Source organism: Myotis brandtii, unplaced genomic scaffold (assembly GCF_000412655.1).
Source record: "Myotis brandtii unplaced genomic scaffold, ASM41265v1 scaffold1052, whole genome shotgun sequence".
Taxonomy (NCBI): Eukaryota; Metazoa; Chordata; class Mammalia; order Chiroptera; family Vespertilionidae; genus Myotis; species Myotis brandtii.
In genome coordinates, this window is record NW_005353545.1 from 106448 (window position 1) to 130174 (window position 23727).

General features: G+C 37.6%; 1 protein-coding gene across 3 annotated transcripts in view; it reads right to left on the minus strand.

Moving 5' to 3' along the window:
- Positions 1-23727, minus strand: part of LOC102260650 (histone demethylase UTY-like) — a 306332-nt gene that overhangs the window by 85913 nt on the left and 196692 nt on the right. For 2 of the 3 annotated variants that reach the window (XM_014540262.1, XM_014540257.1), the window contains 7 exons: positions 16556-16649; positions 14812-14938; positions 9408-9506; positions 9072-9291; positions 8433-8567; positions 7824-7979; positions 4491-4586 (listed from right to left, as the gene is read on the minus strand). In XM_014540262.1, coding sequence (XP_014395748.1) covers positions 4491-4586; positions 7824-7979; positions 8433-8567; positions 9072-9291; positions 9408-9506; positions 14812-14938; positions 16556-16649 — 927 coding nt within the window. Of the gene's footprint in view, positions 1-4490; positions 4587-7823; positions 7980-8432; positions 8568-9071; positions 9292-9407; positions 9507-14811; positions 14939-15225; positions 15308-16555; positions 16650-23727 lie in introns of those variants that run through there. The other variant, XM_014540267.1, reaches the window with a different exon arrangement.

Sequence of the window (23727 nt, forward strand, 5' to 3'; positions counted from 1 at the left end):
GCACAAATTTTTGTGCACCGGACCTCTAGTATATATATAAAAGGCTAAGTGACCATCTGACCAGTAGCTATGACGCGTAATGACCACCAGGGGGCAGACACACAGCTCAACACAGGAGGTACTGAGCTGCATTGACTTGGCAGCGGTGGTTCTTGGGTTAACCGAGAGGAGGGAGCCTTATTCCAGGTTTCGTCACTTGAGAACCATCCTCTTGCAATCCGTGACCCCTTGGGGGATGTCGGACTGTCATGTTCGGCCCAATCCCCACAGGTTAGGCCAACGGACCCCACCTGCCAGAGGGACCATGCTCACTCAACAGATGCCCTTCAAGCTGCAGTGCTGCCCAAGATGCAGCCAGCCAGGGAGGGACCAAAAGAGGTTGGCTCCAGGGCGTGTCTGGTCCATCTTGCCCAGTCCCACCCTGCCAGTCACCTTCTAATTAATTTCCATTCAATGTATATGAATCTGTGCACCGAGGGCACTAGTACATTTATATTACAATTTTGAAACTACACTTGTTCTCAAATCTTTGTGACAATTATGGAGGACAAGATGCACAGGTAGTCATCCCACCAACATCAGAAACCAAGGACCATCCTATTCTCCTGTTACCATTTAACAAAAACATCTGACCCAGACCCCATCTGGGTCTTGTTCTCCAAAGTCTCCACTCTCACTTCTTGAGAGCATATTATTGCTTTAATAAATTTACTGATATTTGTTAAATTTCTCTCACACTCTCAAAGCCTTTCTTGGACGACGACAAGAACCTGAATCCAGGTATTGGGTTGAGGACTCCATTTGCCTCACTAGTGCCCCTGGCATCAGTACTACACTTCTATTAGGTGTTCAAGATGGGGAAAAACCACAGGTAATGGAAGTTTTGGGAATTTTTTGTAATGTCTGCTAAATTTTCAATAAACCTAAAATGCTCTAAAATGTAGTCTAGTGATCAATAAATCTTTAAAAAGAAGTTATTCAAGAACCTCTACATCAAAACCTTTAATGTTTCCAATTTACCCTCAAGATAAATTATGGCCATTCTTTAGGTTCACATTTCACCCTCTATTTATAAATTACACTCTAACCACATTTTACCTGCCTTTTCCTGTTTCTAATTCTCTCAATTTTCTAAGACTTTAATATATTCATTTTTCCAAAGCCACTTTCCCACACTAGTGCAGGTTTTTTATATATATACATAGGTATATCCTAAGGCTAATATGCAAATAGACCAAATGGCGGAACAGGCTGCTATGACTTGGGTTGACCACCAAGGGGTGTGTGCGGAATAGAGCAGGTGTTGGCTGCAGTGGGATGATGGAGCAGGTGAGTGGGGGTGTTACACCAAGGCGGGGCACTGGTTTCTGTCATTGGACGAGCCTCTTGTGGTTACTGAAAATTCTTTGCTCCCGTGCGCCACGGTACCACCCGGCGTTTGTACCCGCTGCTGGCGCCAGAGCTGCTGCTCTCACCCACTGCCAGCACCGGCCCCGCTTGCACCCATGGCCAGTGTCACTACTCGCACCTGCTGCCTGGCACCAGTCCCAATCATTCGGTGCCATCAGTGGGAGCAAGTGGTGGCTGCCGGCCCTGATCGTCCCAGAGGGCTTCTCCACCTCCCCCTGCTCCTGAGGGGTGATCAGGACAACAGCCACAGCTCGCACCTGCTGATGGCACTGGCCCTGCTCAGACCCACTGCTGGCACCAAAGCCACCGCTCACACCCGCAGCCAGCACTAGAGCCACTACTCGCACCCGCTGCCGACGCCCAGCATTGGTCCCGATTGCTTGGAGCCATCAGCAGGTGCAAGAGGCAGCTGCTGGCCCCGATCACCCCTGAGCGCTTCACCTCCCCCTGCTCCTATGGGGTGATCAGGGCAGCAGCCGCTGCTCACACCTGCTGACAGCGTGGAGCGATTGGGGCCGTCAGCATGTGTGAGTGGAACAGCAGGAGTGAGGCTGCCGGTAGACGGGGGTCTGGGGGCCGTGGCAGAAGGGGCCGGGCAGGGGCATGGAGGATGGGCTAAGACCTGCCCCTCTGCCCACTGCAGCCTCGCAGCCCACAGTTCCTTTCAAGATGCACAAATTTGTGTACTGGGACCCTAGTATAATATCATTTAGGCAGCACGGACCCATTGACTGTCCACTTTGCAGGTTATATTTTAATGTAATTTATTGTTAAGTAACATTTTAGTAGTCTTTTTTTTTTCTTATTAAAATAAATGCTTATCCAGGGCCAATTTCACTCCCTGGTTAGAGTGTTGGCCCTTGGTCCGAAGGACTGTGGGTTTGATTCCTGGTCAAGGTCACAGAGATTGTGGATTTCCCTGTTCTGGTCAGGGATCTGCAGAAGACAACCAATTGATGTGTCTCTCTCACTCTCCCTTCCCTTTCTTTCTTCCTTCCACTCTCTCTTTAGAAAGAAATCAATGGAAAAAATATCCTCTTATGAGGATAAAAAAAAAATGTTAATACAAGGCATAATACTGGTCTTATTCAGGGAGTGTTTATAGATAGTAATTGCAAATAAAGAAAACATGGGCCTGGCCTGCTGCCTCAGTTGGTTTAGGATTGTACCATACACCCAAAGGTTGTGGGTTCAATTCCTGGTCAGAGAATACAGGCAGTCCTCGGGTTACGTTGGACTTAACGTATGTCATTTAGTGGTTACATTGCCATCTCCCATTTATTTATTAAAAAAAATAAAATTCCATCATTTCGACATATGTAGATATGTGCTTTGTTTTTTATTATTTACCACAAGTAAAGGTCAGAAATTGTTATCTTTCTTTTAAATTTTTTTTACTGTTTCACTTCATTACTGCTGTGTATGTGCTCCATGTGCGTAACGTAGGTGGTTATGAAGGTGGGTTCCAAGTTACGGCGAAAATCACGTTACATCACGCCATACGAATGGATCTCCAATGTAACTGGAGGACCTACTGTATATTTAGGTTGCAGGTTCAATCTATGGTCTAGGTGTGTATGGGAGGGAACCAATCGATGTTTCTCTCTTTCTGTTTAACCCCCTTCCTCTCTCTAAAATCAATAAACATATTCTCAGGTGGGGCTTAAAAAAACAAAACAAAAATACATGGTCCTCATGACTTAATTATTAATAATACTTCGGAGAACTGTAAGGTTATTGGTATTTATCTCTTCTATTCCTTTATTCCATTCTATCCTAACATAATTTTTTATTATATAACTGAATGTAAGGTACAAAGACTGAATTAACTTTATAGCAGCGGTCAAAGGTACAAAGACTGAATTAACTTTATAGCAGCGGTCATCTCCCACTGGTGGTCTGTGAGGTCCAAAAGTTTGATGACTGCCGCAATATAGTAATAATACCGTAAAACTTAAAATTCTCATATAATTATGAATTATTAAAAACGTTTTTAAAAATAATATTTCTTACATATTTATTTCTTCTTAAAATGTACAAAAGCCAAAAAAAGAGTATGTAAGAGCAAACGAAACAGCTCCTCTTTTTTTTTTTTTTTTTACCTGAGTAGAGTTATATAGCTGTTTTCTCCATGGCTCTTCTGTGCTGCTGCTCAGGTTTATGCAGTTATGAGGTAGAGTGAGTGTGTTTTGCTGTAGGTAAGGCACATTTCCATTACTTCCACTTCCTGTTACATAATTATTGCCTACCAAAATAGTGTCTGCACTCCCTAGTGTTTTTGGTGTGCCGCAAGGAGCATAGCCTGCAGAAAAAGGTCCATTGGACAAAGGTTTTTCAAAACAAGCAGAGTAAACTTCAAGCTGAGAGACACTACATACTCTCAGCAGAGAATATGGTTGCTGGATAGAGACAGAATTTGCAGGCACAGAAGAATCAGTTATTAGCAAATAAGGAAATCCAGTAGTTTGTCTCAAGTTCAAAAACAAAAAATAAAACCTGCTTTGTGTGACTCTGAGAATATGTTATCAATACACATCTAACTTAGTATAACATTAAATCTCTCTAGATTAAAAAATATACATTTTAAAAATGACACCTAATGTTCATATGGGTAAAGTAGAAGTCTTTTTAATTCTTTAAAGAAAACTTTATTAAAGGTATAAGGACAAAAAAAGCACTTGAAAAAGCACTTTAAAAAAGCAGTATACAGATCTTATTTTCCATCATTAGAGTGGACTTGAAATTTCCATTCTATTACATGTATGCCAAATCTTTGCTATCAAACGATCCTTTAAATAGCTCCACCTCAGTCTGGGTAATTGTTTATTATAAAATAATAAAAATAAGTCTATAGAACGTGCCTGAAATGTTATGCAAATAAAGAGCAAAATACCAGTGTTTTGTTCTAAATTTATTTATGTCTATTTAAAAGAAAAATCTGTTTATTAGTATTTAAATTCAGATATATAAATTCTATTGAATATATGTAGAAAGTTGAGCATTAAAAATACTCTAAATAACATTTTAGTCCAGAAAAACAATTAACATAACAAATACTGGAATAAAAATGGTATACATACTTGTTGCATTGAAACAAAATGATTTTCCAACTGTTCCAGCATCAGCTTCTGTGCTGGATTTAAATTATCTTTATTTGCATGTAGTTGTTCCAAGTGCTAATAAAATGAAAAAGAATACAAAGTTAAATCTAAGAAATAAGACACTCTCAAGTAACCTATCACTGAAAAGACTATAAACTCAGAACCTTTGTGTGATCAATAATAATGATTTCTAACCAAAACTAATTAATGCAAAGATTAAGTTCTTTGAGGAAAATGGTAAAAACCATAAATTCATCTGAAAGTTATTTATGTGTTTTTAGTTAAATATATTTTGCAAAGAAGAAATTACAATCTTTTTGTTATTGTTATTAATCCTCACCTGAGGACATTTTCTCATTATTCTTAGAGAGTGGAAGGAAGGGGGAGAGACAGAGAGAGACACATTGATTGATTGCCTTCTGCACACACTCCAAGCTTATAACCTAGTATAACCTTGACCGGAAATGAACCCAGGATCCTTCATTCCATGGGCCAATGCTCTATCCAAGAAATTACAATCTTAATAAAGCTATTTAACCTTATAATGTACTAGAGGCCCGATGCATGAAATTCTTGCACTGGGAGTGGGTGGGAGGAGAAGGGGGTGGGGCGAAGGCACCTCAGCCCATCCTGCGCCCTCTGGAAGTCCAGGAGCCCTTGCGGGATGTCTGACTGGCGTGAAGGCAGGAGATGCTCCTACCACAGCAGCTGCACTCGCCAGCTGTGAGCCGGCTTCTGGCGCACTGACCATCAGGGGGCAGCTCCTGCATTGAGTGTCTGCCCCCTGGTAGTCAGTCCATATCATAGTGACCGGTTGTTCCGCCATTCAGTTGATTTGCACATTAGCCTTTTATTATATAGTATTATAACAAAGCAGTTTAAAAGCAACATTATTTGTAGAAGAAATATTGTAAATGACCAAAAGTGCAAAAATAGGAATCTAGTTAAATCAACAGCAGTTTACATGGAGAAAAAAAGTAATATTATCTATACTAATAAAAGGGTAATATGCTAATTAGACCGGATGTCTTCCGAAAGACCTTACAGACGTCCTTCCTGACAAAGCCAGCCTGGGAGAAGCCGCCTGTCCCCAGTCCCAAGAGCTTGTGACTGCGGCCCAGGTGAAGCTGCCCTACCCCCGGAACCGGTGTCTGCGAAGCTGCCCTGACCCGGTCCCAGGCACCCGTGGCTGAGGCCCTGGGCTGGAGAGTTCCATGAGAACAGGGCCTGGCAGGAGCACAAACTCTATAATAGGCAGCCCTCACTTTAAGAAATTAATTCATCAGGCGGTTGGGAAGCAGGCAGGCTTACAAACAGCGAGGCGAAGCCGTCCCACCACAAGTCCCAGGCACCTGTGCCTGCAGCCCGGGCAAAGCTAGCCCAGGTCCCAAGTGCCTGCAGCCAGCCAGAGGGAAGAAAGTCCAGGTCCCAGGTGCAGGGCCGAGGCAGAGGTAGTTGGGGCAATCAGGCCGGCAGGGGAGCAGTTAGGGGTGATCAGGCAGGCAGGCAGAGGTGGTTCCGAGCAATTAGGCAGGCAAGTCATTAAGAACCAGCAGTTCCAGATTGCGAGAGGTATGCCCAACTGCCAGTTTTGGCCCTGTGGGATCAGGACTAAACCAGCAGTCAGACATCCCCCAAGGGGTACCAGATTGGAGAGGGTGCAGGCAAGGCTGAGGGACACCCCCGTGCACGAATTTGTATACCGGGCCTCTAGTCCTATCCTATATAATAAAAGGCTAATATGCAAATTGACCCACCAAGAGTTTGACCAACAGGTAGTTTGATTGCTCACTATGACATGCGCTGACCACCACGGGGTGGCCGGGAAGGAAGGCCCCGGCTGGCTTTGATTGCCAGCCAGGCCTAGGGACCCTACCTGTGCTTGAATTTTGTGCACTGGTACTCTAGTGTAGCTATAAAAGAACAAGGAAGTAGTAAGATAGACAAAAAAAGGTCTGGAAGATACATAGATCTTTCAAAGTCATGAATACTAATATATATAACATTCTACCTACATTTACTGTACAACAAAGATAGGAAAGGATCTATAATACAAGCATTTTTTCTTGTACATGTACAATATTATCTCTAAAAATAAAAACACAAAAGAAGTTATTTACATTGATTATTGGAAGGAAAGGGATATTAAGTGTCTAAAGGAAGGAACTGTAAGGAGCCTTTAAGTGGTATACCCATCTTCTATTAATTTTTACATTTTAAACACATGAGTGGATTAATTCATTAAAAGAATTAAAAAACAAAACAAAATTATAAACTCTGCAGGTGTTTGATTTTTTTTTTGGTGTTTTTTTTTTTTTGTCCTGTGCTGAATCACGGAGACTTTATATCATTATGCTTGCCACTTAAAATGGAATGGCTATATTAGTATCTAAAAATATCTGAAAGGATTCCTACTACTATTTTAATATAGGGCAAAAACTATTGATAGAATATTTCATATCTATCATTTCTGTAATTGCAAATACCATGCATTAGCCTGTTGCGATATAGTTAAGTGTGTGAAACAGTCTGACCACTGGTGGAGTTCTCAGAACTATTCTGTAAAAATTTTAATTCTGAAAAATATATGGTTGAATTCAAACTCTAACTGTAATGAGTATTGAGAAATCATAAGACTAAGAACTGGAGAATTTTTATACATAGGACTTCTGTTTTAAAATCATTTAAAAATAATTTTAAGTGAATAATCAAATTAGAAACCTATGAATTTAACTTAGTCCACCTTAAAAAGTCTCTACTAAATAATGGTTGGAAAAACTAACATGGTGTTTCATTATCTACAAAATTTAATGTATTACAATGTTAGCAGAATGTGGTGGAAAAACGAGTATTAATTTTGTAAAAGCAGGAAAATGAGTAAAATGATTTGATGAACATAAAGCTATAGCTCTTGTATTTAAATAATACTACAACTTCATGTCAGAATATACTGCCAATAACTGAAGAACTTTTCACCCTTGTATACAAGAAGTTTAAAATATAAGACAAAGTAACTCTTCAGAACACTTAAAAACTTCATTTTCAAAAAATTCATTGGTTTTAGAGAGAGAAGAGGATGAACAGGGAGAGGGAGAAGAAAAGGAAGATGGAGATGGAGAGGGAGAGAGAAACATCTATTTTTGTTCCACTTATTTAAGCATTCATTGATTGATTCCTGTATTTGCCCTGACCAGAGGTCAAACCAGGAATCCTACCATATTGGGACAATGCTCTAACCAACTGAGTTACGTGACCAGGGCAAAAGCTTCATTTTTGATTGGGAATTTTCATTTCTCTAAAATTTACATATACCTTTATTGGACTAGATGTTCTTTTCTTCTTGACAGGACTGGACAGGCCATCAACTTGGCTAGAAGGAATCATTTGTACTGGCAAGGGTTGCTGTAAAATTGGTGTTTGACTGAGGCCTAATACAGGTTCAGTTTTTGGATGATGAGTTTTAGAAGCCTAAGGATTACAGAAGACAAAAATACGGTTCTACATATTCATAATTCCTTCCTTCCAATTATAAAACTTTTTTTAGCTACATTATTTCCAAAACTATGTGAACATCATGTAATAAAATTATTGAAAAACAAACTCAAATGAATCATCAATGGAGAATTGTGTACCTTCTATGGAAAAAGTTGTGTGTTTTTTTTCATTTAAACAAATCAGTATGATAGTCCCTTAAGAAATCCCTTCCAAAAGCATGAGAAACTTTAAGGTTTTAAAAGGTTATGTCAAGATTCCTCCCATATCAGAGGAAGTCATTATTTTTATCTAAAATCCCTTTCCAATTAAATTTGAAAGAGTTTTTTCAAAATGCCAATCCTGCTCTTAGTAATGTAACTTTGATCACCACAGACTGGAAAGAACCCTTAAAGCTGGGTACCTACAGAACATAACCCAACTTCTCACCTGCTGTGCTGTGTTCATGGCACCCTGCCTGGAGGTAAGCTCTGCGGGGATTGGTAGGCTCCACGCCTCCTCAATACTAGGAAGTAATTTAGTTTTATTCTGTAGACTACTTTGTGGAAGGTTACACAACTGAGCCTAGGAAAAATTATGTAGAAAGCAAATTTAACACAGGCCTACTAAAGTAAGTCCACTAACTCTTCCTGAATGTTACAGGTACTTATTTTTTAAAGAAAACATATTTTAATTGTGGGGTTTTAGATATATGCTAAGTATAAAGAGGGAGGCTAGGATATACTTGGGTGAATCAGAACAAAGCTAAGTTCTGTTTTTCAGAATTCTCTTGAGTATTCTCTCATGAAATTTCAAGCAAAACAAAAAAAAAGTGTTCTTTTCTCTAAAATGTTAAAACAAACTGAAAAATTATGCAAATTAATGTGCATCAAAAAACTTATGTGCAAAAAATATTTTAAATGCTACGAGCTTAACTAAAATAAAAAGTAAAATATCACAAAATATTAAAAATTATGAAAACAAATTATTGACCTCAAAACAAAAATATACAAACTTCCCAGCCACCCACTTTCTACCAGTTATCACACTAAAATGTGTCTTGTAAAACATGCTACTTAAAATTTTTACCTGAAGAAACTTAATTCTTCCTGCAAGTGTAGAGGTATTAGTGCAATTTTTGCATCTAGTTGCATTTAAGTAACATTTAATGGCATCCTGAGGTTGACTGCAGGATTCATAGAGAGTGCCAAGGTCCATCCAGGCTGCTGCATGCCCATGGTCTAATTGTACAGCACAAATATATGCCTGCAAAGCATCCATAGGTTGATTTTGCTGCTGATAGAGCACACTGGAAAGAGAAACAAAGAACAGGCAAACTGACTGGGTATAACATTATTCTTTATCTATTTCAGTCAATTTATGTATCTATTGAAATGCTGTTACTCTTATGTGCACAAGCCTTACCCAATTGAACACCATGTATCTGCACTTGCTTCTGATTTATCAATAGACTGCCTGTAAGATATAAAGGCATCCTGAACTTTCCCAATACTTGAATAGCACCTGTAAAGGGAAAAGAGGAGATATATATATATAAAAATAGAGAAAATCAGATAGCCATAAACATATATATGAAGTATTCCACTAAAAATTAAAGCAACATTTGCCAAAATGACATATATGGAAAGGAAAAACATTAATAAGCTAATATCTAGACAATACACATATCCTATATAATAATCCTATATAATGAAAGGGTAATATGCAAATTGACCCTAATGGGGAACAACTGGTCATTATGACATGCAATGACCACCAGGGGGCAGACGCTCAATGCAGGAGCTGCCCCCTGGTAGTCAGTCAGTTTCCACAGGGGGAGCACCACTCAGCCAGAAGCCAGCTCTTGGCTGGTCAATGCACGGCAGAAGGCGGGATAGGCTCCCACACTGCAGCAGCACTAAGGCTGTCCCACTGATGGCTTATGCCCACTCCTCACAGGGAGGAGGCCCAAGCCGTTAGTCGGATATCCCCCAAGGGCTCCCTGGCTGCCAGAAGGATGTTTGACTACCAGCTCAGGTCCAATCCCCTGGTGAGCAGGCCTAAGCTGACAGGTGGACATCCGCCCAAGGGATTCCAGACTTCGAGAGGGTGCAGGCCAGGCTGAGGGACACCCCCAAGTGCACAAATTTTCGTGCACCTGGCCTCTAGTATTAACTGAATGGCCAGATTATTATGACCACCCCATCAGTACTTCGTTGGGCCACCTTTGCCTTCAATACTGCTGCAATTGTTCTTGGCATTGACTCCATGAGATGTTGAAAGGTGATGCGAGGAATCTGACACCATGCCTGATGAATAGCACTGTCCAGTTCTGTGAGATTTGATGGTTGTGGAACCAGCTGCCTGATGGCTCTTTTAACTTCGTCCCACAAATGCTCAATTGGATTGAGATCTGGTGATTGTGGGGGCCACCTAAGCAAGGTAAAGTCTCCCTCATGTTCTTGAAACCACTCCTGCACAATACGAGCGCCGTGGCATGGCGCATTGTCTTGTTGGAAGAAGCCATCTCCATTGGGATACGCCATCAACATGGTAGGATGAACTTGATCAGCAATGATACTTAGGTATGTTGTGCTATTCAGATGTTGTTCCACACGAATTAAAAGGCCCAAATCATGCCAGAAAAACATGCCCCAAAGCATAACTGTGCCCCCACCAGCTTGAAGGGTGCATGCTTTCATGCTGTTTCCATCAAAATCTCACTCTGCCAACTGCATAATGCAACTGGAAACGTGATTCATTGGATCACATGACTTTTTTCTAATGCTCGACTGTCCAATCCTTGTGTTCCTGTGCGAATTGGAGACATTTTATCTTGGTAACTGCAGACAGCAAAGGTGTTCGAACAGGCCTTCGGCTTCCATATCCCATACAATGGAGTGTATTGCTAATTTGCCTATAAACGTCAGGTGGTCATAGTAATCTGGCCACTCAGTGTATATGTCCACATTATAATTTGCTTTTAAATGAACTCTCTTATTATATTAATGAACTTTATTATATTACATTATATTAATGAACTTTATTGAAACCATCATAGCCCAAATGTGTTCAATGAAATAATATTTGCAGTTAAACACACAGAGCTCTATTTATGCAATTTGAACTAAGATTTCCTACATAATAAGAATATAGAGCTAAAAAAACAAACAGAAACTAATTTTGATTTTAGCAGATCTGAATTTTCATTTCTGAACTTCCAACTCTCAGAACATTGGTTAATTCATGAAAAGTAAAAAACTGAGATAGTTAATGCTATTAAGTTAATATAAAACATAAATTTGTACAGGTATTAAGAGGAAGGCCAGAATATGGTGGTTTTATCAATCAAATAACCACACAAAAATACAAAATTACATATATATTTGTGTGTAAAAGAATGATTGTTCTATTTGTCAACTATTAAGAAATAAAACTGAATTTATCATAAAAATATCCATAATTCGTTCTCTTTGTCCTTAACATTATTTTAAAGATGTAGGAATAGTGTGTGTGTGTGTTTCCATAAAACTATTTGTATACTTTTACTTTTTATGGCATTAGATGATAGAAAATAGCAATAAAAGAAAAGTTTTAATATCTTGAATTGTATAGCAACTATAAGTTGGGCACTATAATTAATTGTTGAAATTTTGGTAATCCAATTAGCAGAAATAGTTGAGAACCACAGATTAAGCAGAAAACAGGACAGAAGGCATTTCACATAGGTTTGAATATTAGAAGCAAAACTTGCCTGTGTATAAACTGATAATTTTAGATCAAATTGTGGTCTACTTGAGGCTTGTCTTTTCAAAAAGGTAAGTGGCATAACAAAGCACTTTACAGAAACAATTTTATAACAACGTATAATGAAAAATTAAGGGATTGAAGTGAAAATAAATTTCAGATAAAACTACAAAGCTGATACACTTGAGCCAGGACTAGAATGGAAATAATGAAAATTATATGAAAGAATAACACCAAATTACTGATAAAGACTCAATGATTTAATTAGATTTGAGGAAATTTGCTTTTAAATGTGCTCTGTATTTTTAAAAAAATCAGTCAATGTCAAAACAAAATAATAAAAGAGTAACTGCTTTGAGAAAGAACATGAGTGATGTTTTAAAAAGATGCTGATTGAGATGTATGGCACTGACTTTTATAATATTCAGTAAAAAGAAGAGTAAAATTTAGGTTTAGACATCTTAAGAGTTAGATATTTTAATTTAGAATTCACCCATATGACAGAGTGGTTTAAAGGTGCACATAAGAGAAGGAAAGAAGTAAACCTTAAGGTGGCTAATTTGTGGGTTGGGAGATAAAAGAATGGCAGCACAAAATAGAAAGCAAATTCAAAGTGTGAAAACAATCTATGTGTCAGCAGTGATACAAACAAGAATAGATAAGAAACAATGTAATAACAGAAAAATATTTTATTAACAACCAAATTTCAGATTGTTATACAAATCTTCCTAAATGCTAAGAGAAATAAGAAGTAATTTCTGAAACCAACATTTTCACATTCAAATTTTAAATTGTCCAAAGAGAAAGTCAATGTGTCTAATATTGGGATACTAATATTTGGGATTTCATCACCAGATACTTTTCTTCTAACACAATTTATCCAGCTTCCTCTGAGTTTGGCTTATCTAATGGAAGTAGCAAACTGAGTAAACTGGGTTCTATGTCTTTCTGGGACACAAATTTGCTATGTGAACTTGAAAACATTTTTTATTTCTGGACCCACTCCTCTCATCTGTAAAATGAGAGGGTGAACTAAGGTGCTGCCTGATCATTCCCAATTCTAACAGTTCTGTGACTGTGGGATGTTGTGAGAGGTCATAGCTACCTTCACAATTACACACTTTAACAGCTGATAGCTCAATATGGAACATAAAATGTATTTTAATAAAAAGTGACTTTATAATTATTCAAAAAGTGTGTATATACTTTTGGGGAACACCCTATATGCAATATCAATATGCACTAGAGAGCTAAATGCAGAAGTAAGAAGTTTCTGAAATACTAGGGACATCAAATCCCAATCAATTTTATTAACATTGAAATCTTTATTTGGAAATTTAATAAGTTCTAAAATATAACTTTTTGACAAACTTGATTTTCTCTAACAATAAAGCAATATAGTAAAAGGCAGTAGATGAGAGTAAGAACAAAATCATAGAAAAATATAACAGACTAAAAATAATTACTGTCTAAAATGATAATCCCGAACTCAGAAAAAGTATCTTCTATTTGAGAAATCAAAAGTTTTCTGTATATTCAGTAGTTACCTAACAAGATTAAAAATAAAAGCACATGTCATGTTTTAAATTCAGGTAATTATGAAAAGCCTTGCATAAAAGATTGCTATTCTCAAAGACATGAAAAAGTTTATCATTTCTAAACATACTTCATTGTATCTTGGACATACATAGCTGTGATTAAACAACAATTTTCCTTATATTATGTATATTATCTCAAGCTATCAATTTTAAATCTTGAGCCACAACGAATAAAATATCCAGATTCATACTCATTTAATCTACAGTGGTAGGAATGCTAACATATAAAACTTAATATAGCCACAATATGGAAGCAAAGTGTCCATCAATAGATGAATAAAGTATAACTTATGCATACAATGTAATATTACTCAGCCATAAAAAAGAATGAAATCTTGCGATCTGTAATAACATGATGGAACTAGAGAATATTGTGCTTAGTGAAATAACACAGAGGAAGACAAGCTCCACATGATTTCATTTATATGTGGAATCTAAAAACAGTAACAAGAACAGAAAGCAGAACAGATAAAAGCTTGTATATAAGTAGAGAACATTTTGAAAGTTGCCAGGTGGGAAGTGGTTTGGGAGAATGGGAGAAAAAGGTGAAAGGATTCAAAAGTACATATTGTAATAACTATGTATGGTGTCATATCACCTCTAGATTGATATAACTTTGTAAGTTATATAAATGTCTAATCATGGGGGTTGTATACCTGAAACTAATACAATAGCGTATGTCAACTGTAATTTAAGTATATATATTTTTTTAAAGAATTCTATTGAAAGTAGCTAACTTCATGATTAATAAATTTTTTAAAGTATTGTAATAATTGCCCTCAAATATATAAAATTTAAAAGATACTTAAATTTACAAAATTTAAAAAATAACACATCTAAAGTTAACTCAAAAACTAAATTTCAATTACACTTCATCATAAACTTCCACATAGTTTTTAATGAACTATTCTTATTTTTTTTTTAATTGGAGCAAAATGTACAATTAAAGCACTACAATTGAATTAAGTTTATAACCTTGAATAAAGGTCTGACAGATATAATCCAAATTCTTTCATTTATAAGTTAAATAAAAACTGAGATCTGGGACTGTTAAGTGAACTTTTCTATAGGCTACTGATAATCATCAGGCAGAATAAAAATAATCAATAAAAATGAATACATTAAAAATGACAGAAATCGGGGGAAACACAATTTAAATGCTGAATAAAAAAATACCAATGATTACTATCTTCTAAGATTCTTTAAAAAAAAAAGATTCTTTAAAACTTTTAAAAACTAATTATTGCTCATTTTTCATTAAAAATGAGCAAAATTCAAATCACATGAACACAGTGTGAAAACAGAAATAAGCAAAATAATTTTTCAGTAAAAGCACCAAATTTAAGAGACCCAGTTTTATCTCCCAAGACTTTTTGCTATATTGTATTTTAAATAAAATGTTACTGACCAGGTTATATTACATGATCTAACAATTTGGATTTTAAGTCAACTTTAAGCAGTATAATCCAAGTGTCTGGTCTCACCTCCCAAGGAAATACCAACACTGGCCAGAATTAGGATCTGCTTCCAATGATTTTTGGAGATACTGAATTGCATAACTTTCCTTGGTGGCTTTGTCTCCCAGTAGATCCACATTATGATGCATCCATCCTATAATTTAAAAATTATAATCATTTACCCATAATTCAACTATCCTATGAGCTTTAAAAATAGAAGAACACCAATTAAAATACTCTTTCAGTAATTTTTATTTACCTTTGATCAAACTTCACAAATTTCACAGGTAAAGATACAACCAAAGCTACCAAGGTCTTATAAAGAACAGAGAGAAAATTTAACTGATTTCAGGTACTGAATTGGCACTAAATAGATTAGAAACTAACTAGAAAAGTCCAACTTATGAGCCAAATAATATAAACATGATTAATTTACTATACCTTTAAAGGTTGAAGTATTTTTGCCCTATCCAGTTTGCTCAGTGGTTAGAGCATCATCCGCGGACTGAAGGTTCTCGGGTTCAATTCTGGTCAAGGACACATAACTCGGTTATAGGCTCTGACCCCCAACCTGGTTGGGTTGCATGCAGAAGGCAACCAATTGATGTGTCTCTCTCACATGGATGTTTCTCTCTCTATCTCTCCCCGAACCCTTCCACTATCTCTAAAAATCAATAGCAAAAATATCTTCCATGAGGATTCACAAAACAACAACAAGGTTGAAGTATTTTTGAAAATCTAGCAAAGCAATATTTATTTCTATGGAATAGATAACAACTTAGATAATCAAAGATAAATCACTGGTTATTTTCATTAACATTTCACCAAGAATAAAAACACCAAACAGGAAAACTCTAAAGCTATATTGAAATCTAAATGAAAAACAGGCTCAAAGCAGTCTAGTGTTTACAATTACAGCTACAAACACAATGAAAAGATTATGTTATGAAAAAAACATTAATCATTTAGTACAAATAGAAACCAGTTTTTCACTTGTGAGTCAATTCAAGTATATTTAAATACCTTTGCAAAAATGCCACTTAGGCAAACTTTAATTATGTTTAATGTTATAAATAAAATAATGTAATTATAAAAATACTCATATTATCACTCATAATTTTGATTAAAATTTAGAAATTATTTAATCAAGACCAAATAAAAACTAAAAGAAAAGCAAACAATACCAACCCAAATATTAAACCTAAAAATGATAACCAAAAATATGAATTACTTGGGAAAATTCTAAGTATAAAAATTACTTTTGGGCATCAAATTTTTCTCTTTTAATACATAAGAATATAATAAACTTATAAAACAAATATAGAGTATTCTTTCATTTTTAGGTGAGATGTTTACATTTATTCATATCAGAAGCCACTTACTAGCTATGCAAATTATTTTAATTCAATTTAAGTTCACAGAGTGCTAAACACATATACAAGTATTCAAACATCCTTCAGAAGGGAAAGTACTAGGATATAAACAGAATTTAAAAGAATTAGCTGCACTGAAGCACTATATTTGGAATCACTTTGAGATTAATTGTGCTAGACGTTAGATGTAAATATCCCAATTCTGAACAAAAGAAAAGAACACATTTATAATAGAGTATTCATTTTAAGTGCAATTTCACAATAATGCATGTCACGATCCTAAAACACAGAATTCTAAATAAATATTGACTTTTAAATTGGAAGTTAAAATTGTTTCCTTGCACCCCAAACTTTTCTAAATTAATGCAATATATAATAAAAAGTAAATTTTTATGTACCTAACTGTTGTAAAATAGTTGCTTTTACTTGTGCAGGTAGGTTTTCTGTCTGTAAAAGTTGTTCATAGGCTTCTTTTGCAAAATGATACTTCTTCTAAAGAGTAAAAAAAAAAAAGAGGAATATTCATAGAAAAAAATGATAAACCTTTAAATAGAAATACTCTATATTGTAAAAAGGAACTGATGACTTGATTTAGTTAACTTTTCAAGTAATAAAATAAACTAACACTAATACATACTTCAAACTAGCTTGTATATAAATATTTAGATAATAATAATTTAAGTTTCTATTATAAAAGCGTATCTGAAACTGCTAACTTATTAACTGATTATTCTTTAAACCAGGACAGTCTTGTTTGGAATAACAGCTAATAAAATCAAAATATCCTTCCAAATAACAAGGTGTCAACAAAATCTATAATAATAAAAGCATAATAAGCTAATTAGACCGGATGTCCTTCCGAATGAAGCCATGATGGTGGGGGGCCGAGCTCCTTGCACAAATTTTGTGCATGGGGCCTCTAGTGACATTATAAAAATCTGCTGTATTCCTAAAGTTAGAAAATTCTTTCAACCTCATGTTATTTCACCGTCACAAAGCTATAGGTTTATTCTATCATCAAATATATACTTAGTCTAGAACAACTTTCAAAAATATGCACAAATTTTTAATAAGTAAATAGAGACACTGCTATTATCCTTTACAAATCTAAGACAAGAGAAGTAGTTAAATATCTTAATTTTGAAATACAATTGACCCTTGAACAAGGTAATGCTGACTCCTATGCAGTCAACAATCCATGTCGACTTCCAGGTGGGGGATGGGGACAGAGATAGAGAAAGAGATAAATATAGATAGTGAAACATCAATGTGAAAAGACACATCTATTGGTTGCCTTCCACATGTACCCCAACCAGGGCCAGGGATTGAACCTGCAAGCCAGGTACATGTCCTTAACCAGGAATCGAACCTGAGACCCTCCAGTCCAAAGGCCAGTGCTGTAAACACTTAAGTACACAAGCCAGGGCATGTTTTTATACAATAAATATGTTAAGAAACTCATAAAATATATTTACAGTACTATATGTATTTATTAAGAAAAAAAATCAATGTAAAGGACCTGCAAATCCAAAACTGCATTATTCAACAATTACATAGTCTTTCTAAATATTATTAGAAAAAGATCTATGTTTTTAAAAAAACAACATTTTCTGTTGTTATGATCTAACAATGTTAGTATTTAAGGTACAGACAAATTTCTAAATGAGGCCGTTGCCTACACTTCTCTTTCAAAAATTTCTAAGGCTAAAATATATTATTGTTACTGTGATATGTTTAATTCCTCCAAACAAAAACATAAAATTATTTTATGTTTAAAACACATTTGGAAAACCAATGGCTTTAGGCATTTTTTAAAATTCTCACCCATAGGTATGTTTTAATTGATTTTTAGAGAGAGAAGAGAGGAAAAACACATTGATATGAGAAACATCCATCAGTTGCCTCCCGTATGCATCCCAATCTGGAATCAATCTTGCAACCAAAATGAGCTACTTTGGCTGGGCAGGGCTGGACATTTTTTAAAGAATGATAAATGGAGGATGAAATGTCATTTACAGATATGTGTATTAAATGGATAGAGTAATATACTTAATTCAAATACATATATCAATTGGGACTAAAAAAACCCTGAGTTTTTACTCTAAATGTGATAAATGGGGGGGGAAAAAAACAAACAGCCCACTATTTTTTTTATCTCTTTTCATATCTACACTAATAAAATGGTAATATGCACATGATCGGGACTCCTTCACACATAAGACCAATCAGCAGGAGGCTGCGTGCACAGCAGGTGGGGGTAGGCGGGGACTTGCAGCATTGGGGACGGGGGCGGGGCTGCAGCGGAAGCCTTCGCACGCCTGCGCCGGGGGTTCCTCAGCTTCACGCAGAGAGGCCTTGGGGTCCTGCAGCTCCTCCTGGTGCGGAAGCGGGACCCCAGCTCTGGCCTACCTCTTTGGGGAAATCCATGGAGGAGCCCCAGATGGGTGGGTGGGGCCTATGGATCGCAGAGCTCCTGCACTGTGACAGGGCACAGGCCAGGCTGCCACCCCCCACCCGCAAGTGCACGAATTTCGTGCACTGGGCCACTAGTATACACATACAAATACATAAGCATTCCACAATTTAAATAGAGATACCAACTCCAAAAAGATGGCAATGTACACAAGGTTAAATACTTCCCCAAGCAAGCAAGTGCATGCATACTAGCACACATCAGGAAAGTTGCAGGATACAAAATTAACATGCAGCCCAGAGACTAGGAGCGGCTGGGGTGGTATGGAATGCCTTGTCATCGCCATGGCAATGATGAAAGCATCCCACCCCTGGCCGTTTGGTGCCTGGGTATGCACATTAACCCGCCATCTTTGTTGGGTTAATTTGCATACTCACTCCTAGTTGGCAGGTGGTCGTCGTGAAGGTACGGTCAATTTGCATCTTTCTCTTTTATTAGTGTAGATATATATATTTATTATTTTACTTACTTGAAGATAATCTGAGTAGTGAAATACACTAGTCATAGGTAGACAAATATGGCATAATTGTACTTATGCATACAAATAGTGAAAATTCATAGGCTCAAAGAGTGAAAGAGTGATTGTTACCAGCTTGGAGAAGGTAGTATTGGGGAGTTATTAATTAATGAGAATAAAGTTTTAGTTAAAAAAATCAAGCTCTAGATCTGAGATCTACAATGCAACGTAGTACATGTAGTTAATACTGTACTGTACACTTAAATATTAAGAGAGTAGATCTCATGTGAAGTATTCTTAGCAAAGTAAACATTAAAAAAACAACAAAACCTATTGAAATATTTAAAGATACAAATAAATGGAAAGAATACTATATTCATGGTTTGGAACTATTAAGTTGACAGATTACTCAAACAAATTGATTGATATAATGTAATGTCTTTCAAAATTACATTGCAATCTTTGCAGAAATTAATAAAGAACATCTTAAAATCCATTTGGAAATATAAAGGTCCATCTATGTTGTTGCAAATAGCAGTATTTCATCCTTTTTATGGCTCAATAGTATTCCAGTGTTTATATATACCACATCTTCTTTATCAGTCCTCTATCACCGGATGCGTTGTTTCCATGTCTTGGCCACTGTGAATAATGCTGCAAAGAACATAGGGGTGCATTTATCTTTGCAAATACATGTTTTCAATTTTTATGTTTATAGTCCCAGGAGAGGGATTGCTGATTGTTATGGTAACACTATTCTTAATTTTTGAGGAATTGCCAGACTGCTTTCCTTAGTAATTATACCAGTCTACACTTCCACCAGCCGTGAATGAGAGTTCACAATCTCTCTAACACTTGTTATTGCTTGTCTTGTTCATAATAATCACCCTAATATATATGAGGTGGTATCTCATTGTAGTTTTGATTTGCATTTCTCTAATTGATAGTGAGGTTGAACATGTTTTCACATACATAATGGCTATTTGTATGTCTTCTTGAGAGAGAATATTTTCAGGTCTTCTACCCACCTTTTGATTGGGTGGTTTGTTGGTTTGGTGTTGAGTTTTATGAGTTCTTTATATATTTTGGAAATTAACCTTTGGCAGAGCTATTGTTTGCAAATATCACCTCCCATCTAGTTGGTCACTTCTTTGTTTTGTTGTCAGTTTCTTTTGTGGTGTGGAAGCTTTTTAGTTTGATAGTCCCATTCCTTTGTTTCTGCATTTACTTCCTTTGCTTTTGGGATAAAGTTCATAAAATGTTCTCTACAACCAAGGTGCATTAGTTTGGGACCTATATTTTCTTACATGAAACTTATTGTTTCAGATCTTATATTAGTCTTTGATGCATTTAAAATTAATTTTTATACTTGAAGACAAACTGTAATCCAGTTTCCTTCTTTTTCATATGGCTTTCCAGTTTTCCCAGTACCATTTGTTGAAGAGACTATCTTTACTCCATTATGTGTTTCTGGCCCCATCGAAAATTATCTGTCCATATAGCTGGGCTCTCCATTCTGTTTCGTTGATCTGTAAGTCTATTTCTCTGCCAATACCATGCTGTTTTGATTATTGTAGCTCTGTAGTATAATTTGAAGTCAGGTAGTGTGATAACTCCAGCTTTGTTCTTTTTTCTCAGGATTGCTTCGGCTTTTCGCGGTCTTTTGTAGCTCCAAACAAATCTGATGATTTCTCATCATATTTCTTTAAAAAATGACATTTGGATTTTGATAGAGAATGCATTAAATCTGTTTATGGCTTTGGATTATAGGGCCATCTAAATTATGTTGATTCTTTCACAGGATATTTTCCTTTTTGTTTTGTCTCTTTCAATCTTTTTAAATATGGCTTTGTAATTTTCAGGATATAGATCTTTCATGTTTATTCCTAGATATTTTATTCTTTTGATTCCAACTGCAAAAGGAATTATTTTTTCCACTTTTTCAGAAATCTGTTAGTATTCAGGAAGGCAATCGATTTTTGCCCACTGAATTTGTATCCTGCAACTTGACTGTATTTGTTTATTGTTTCTATAATTTTTTGGTGGAGTCTTTAGAGAGTTCCATGTACAAAATCATGTCACCTGCAAAAACTGACAGTTTTACTTCTTCCCACCCTATTTGGACAACTTTAATTTCTTTCTCTTGCCTTATGCCTCTGGCTAGGAATTCTAGAAGTATGTTGAGTAAGAGTACTAGTGTAGGACATCCTTGTCTTGTTCATAACCTTAAAGTAAAAGCTTTCACTTTTTCACCATTGAGTGTGATATTCGCTGAGGGTTTATCATATATGGTCTTTATGTTGAGATACTTTCTTTCTATTCCTACTTTATTGAGGATTTTAAGCATAAATGGATTAAATTTATTGATATGCATGTGTTAAACCATCCTTGAGCACAAATTGATAGATACAAAATAGTCATAGGAATGTAAAGCACAGCCTAGGAAATGTAGTCAATAAACCTATATAAGAACTCATTATGCTGAGAGTCCGACCGTTAGACCAGTTGCTTTGACATGCAATGACCACCAGGAGGCAGACGCTCCAACCAGTAGGCTAGCTTGCTGCTGGGGTCCGGCTTATCAGGACTGACCAAAACAGGCCGGACATGCCCTGGAGCCCTCCCTCCCTGGCTGGCCAACCTCCCGTGTCCCTCCCCAGCCCCAATCTTGCATTGGTAGGGTCCCTCGGTCTCACCTTCGCCTTCTCACAATCTGGGACCCCTCGGGGGATGTCGGAGAGACAGTTTTGGCTGGATCCCCACAGGCCAGGCCAAGGGACCCCACCGGTGCACGAATTGAGCTCGGCGTGTCAGCATTTTGAAAAACCCTAACTTAACTCTGGTGCCGTGTCACATATAGAAATTTTTTTATATTTGCAACCATAGTAAAACAAAGATTTATATTTTTGATATTTATTTTATATATTTAAATGCCATTTAACAAAGAAAAATCAACCAAAAAAATGAGTTCGCGTGTCACCTCTGACATGCGTGTCATAGGTTCGCCATCACTGCTCTAGTCTATACTAACAAAAGCCTACGTGGCCCTTGTGCGCAACGCCGCCACAAGATGGCCGCACACACAGCAGAGGCAGGGCCTGGTGGCCGCTCCATGCACCAAGGCCCGGAGGTCCTGTGGCTCCACGCAGCATGGAGGAGGCCAGTCCGGGCGGGTCGCGGCAGGGAGGGTAGTTGTGGGCGATCAGGCCGGCAGGAGAGTGGTTAGGCAGTGATCAGGCTGGCAGACAGAAGTAGTTAGCGGGTGATCAGGCAGGCAGGTGAGCAGTTAGGAGCCAGTGGTCCTGGATTGTGAGAGGGATCAGGCCTAAACTGGCAGGGGGACATCCCCTAAGGGGGCCCAGATTGGAGAGGGTGCAGGCAGGGCTGAGTGACACTCACCCCCCACCCCGACACCGGTGCATGAATTTCGTGCACTGGGCCTCTAGTCTATATATATAAAAGCCTAAGTGACCGAAAGACTGGAACCGATCAGTATGATGCGCACTGACCACCACGGAGCAGACACTCAACATAGGAGCTGCCCGTTGGTGGTCAGTGCACTCCCACATCGACTGTGCCGCTCAATTGATGGACCTGTCCCGGTGGCCCACCAGTCCGGTGCCAGCCACTCACTCCCCAGTAGTCCTACAGGTCCAATCTCCAGGGAACAGGCCAGGCACCAACGAACCAGCGCCGCCTGCACAATCCCACTAGTGCCGCTGGCCTCCTGGAAGTCGGCCTCCGATATCATGGTCGCTTCCCCTCCCTAAATGCTCTACGAGGAAGAAACAATGTAAAAGTGGCCAGCAGGTGGCTCCTGACAACCAGCATGAATGTCAACGGGATGAATCCAGATTACAGGCTGGCAAGGGTTTCCTACCACCCGCCCAGAGGACCAATCGCATCCCAACCCACTATCCTCCTTAGGGCCACACCCATATATGAACTTGTGCACCAGGCCTCTAGTATAATAATAACTACACAGAAGCCAGGTGAGTATTTGAAATAGCAGGCAGATCACTTTGTAAAGTATATCATGGTCTAACCACTATGCTATATACATCAAAAAAATACTGAATGTAAAATGTAATTTAAAAAATAAAATTGAGTCTGGCCAGCATGGCTCAGTGATTCAGTGTCGACCTGTGAACATGGAGTTCGTGATTGGATCCTCCCCTACACCCCAAATGTAGGCTCCATCCCTAGTGTAGGGTGTGCAAGAGGCAGTAGATCAATGATACTGTCTCATTACTGATGCTTCTCTCTCTCTCTCTCCCCTTCTCCCTTCCTCTATGAAGTCAATTAAAATATATTTTAAAAAATAAAATTTACAAACCTGACTATAAATCACTTAGACATAGACATGTATATAACACATGTGTATTTGGTATATGTATATGTATATATTATATTATATTAATTATATATATTACTAGAGGCCCGAGGTACAAAAATTTGTGCACTGGGGGGGAAAGGGGCCCCCAGCCCGGCCTGTACCTTCTCACACACTGGGACCCCTCGGGAGATAACGACCTGCTGGCTTAGGCCTGCTCCCGGGTGGCAGAGGGCATGCCCAATCCCTAGGTGCAGCCCCTGGTTGGGCTCAGAGCGGGGCCGATTGGGGAGTTGGGGCGCCACCC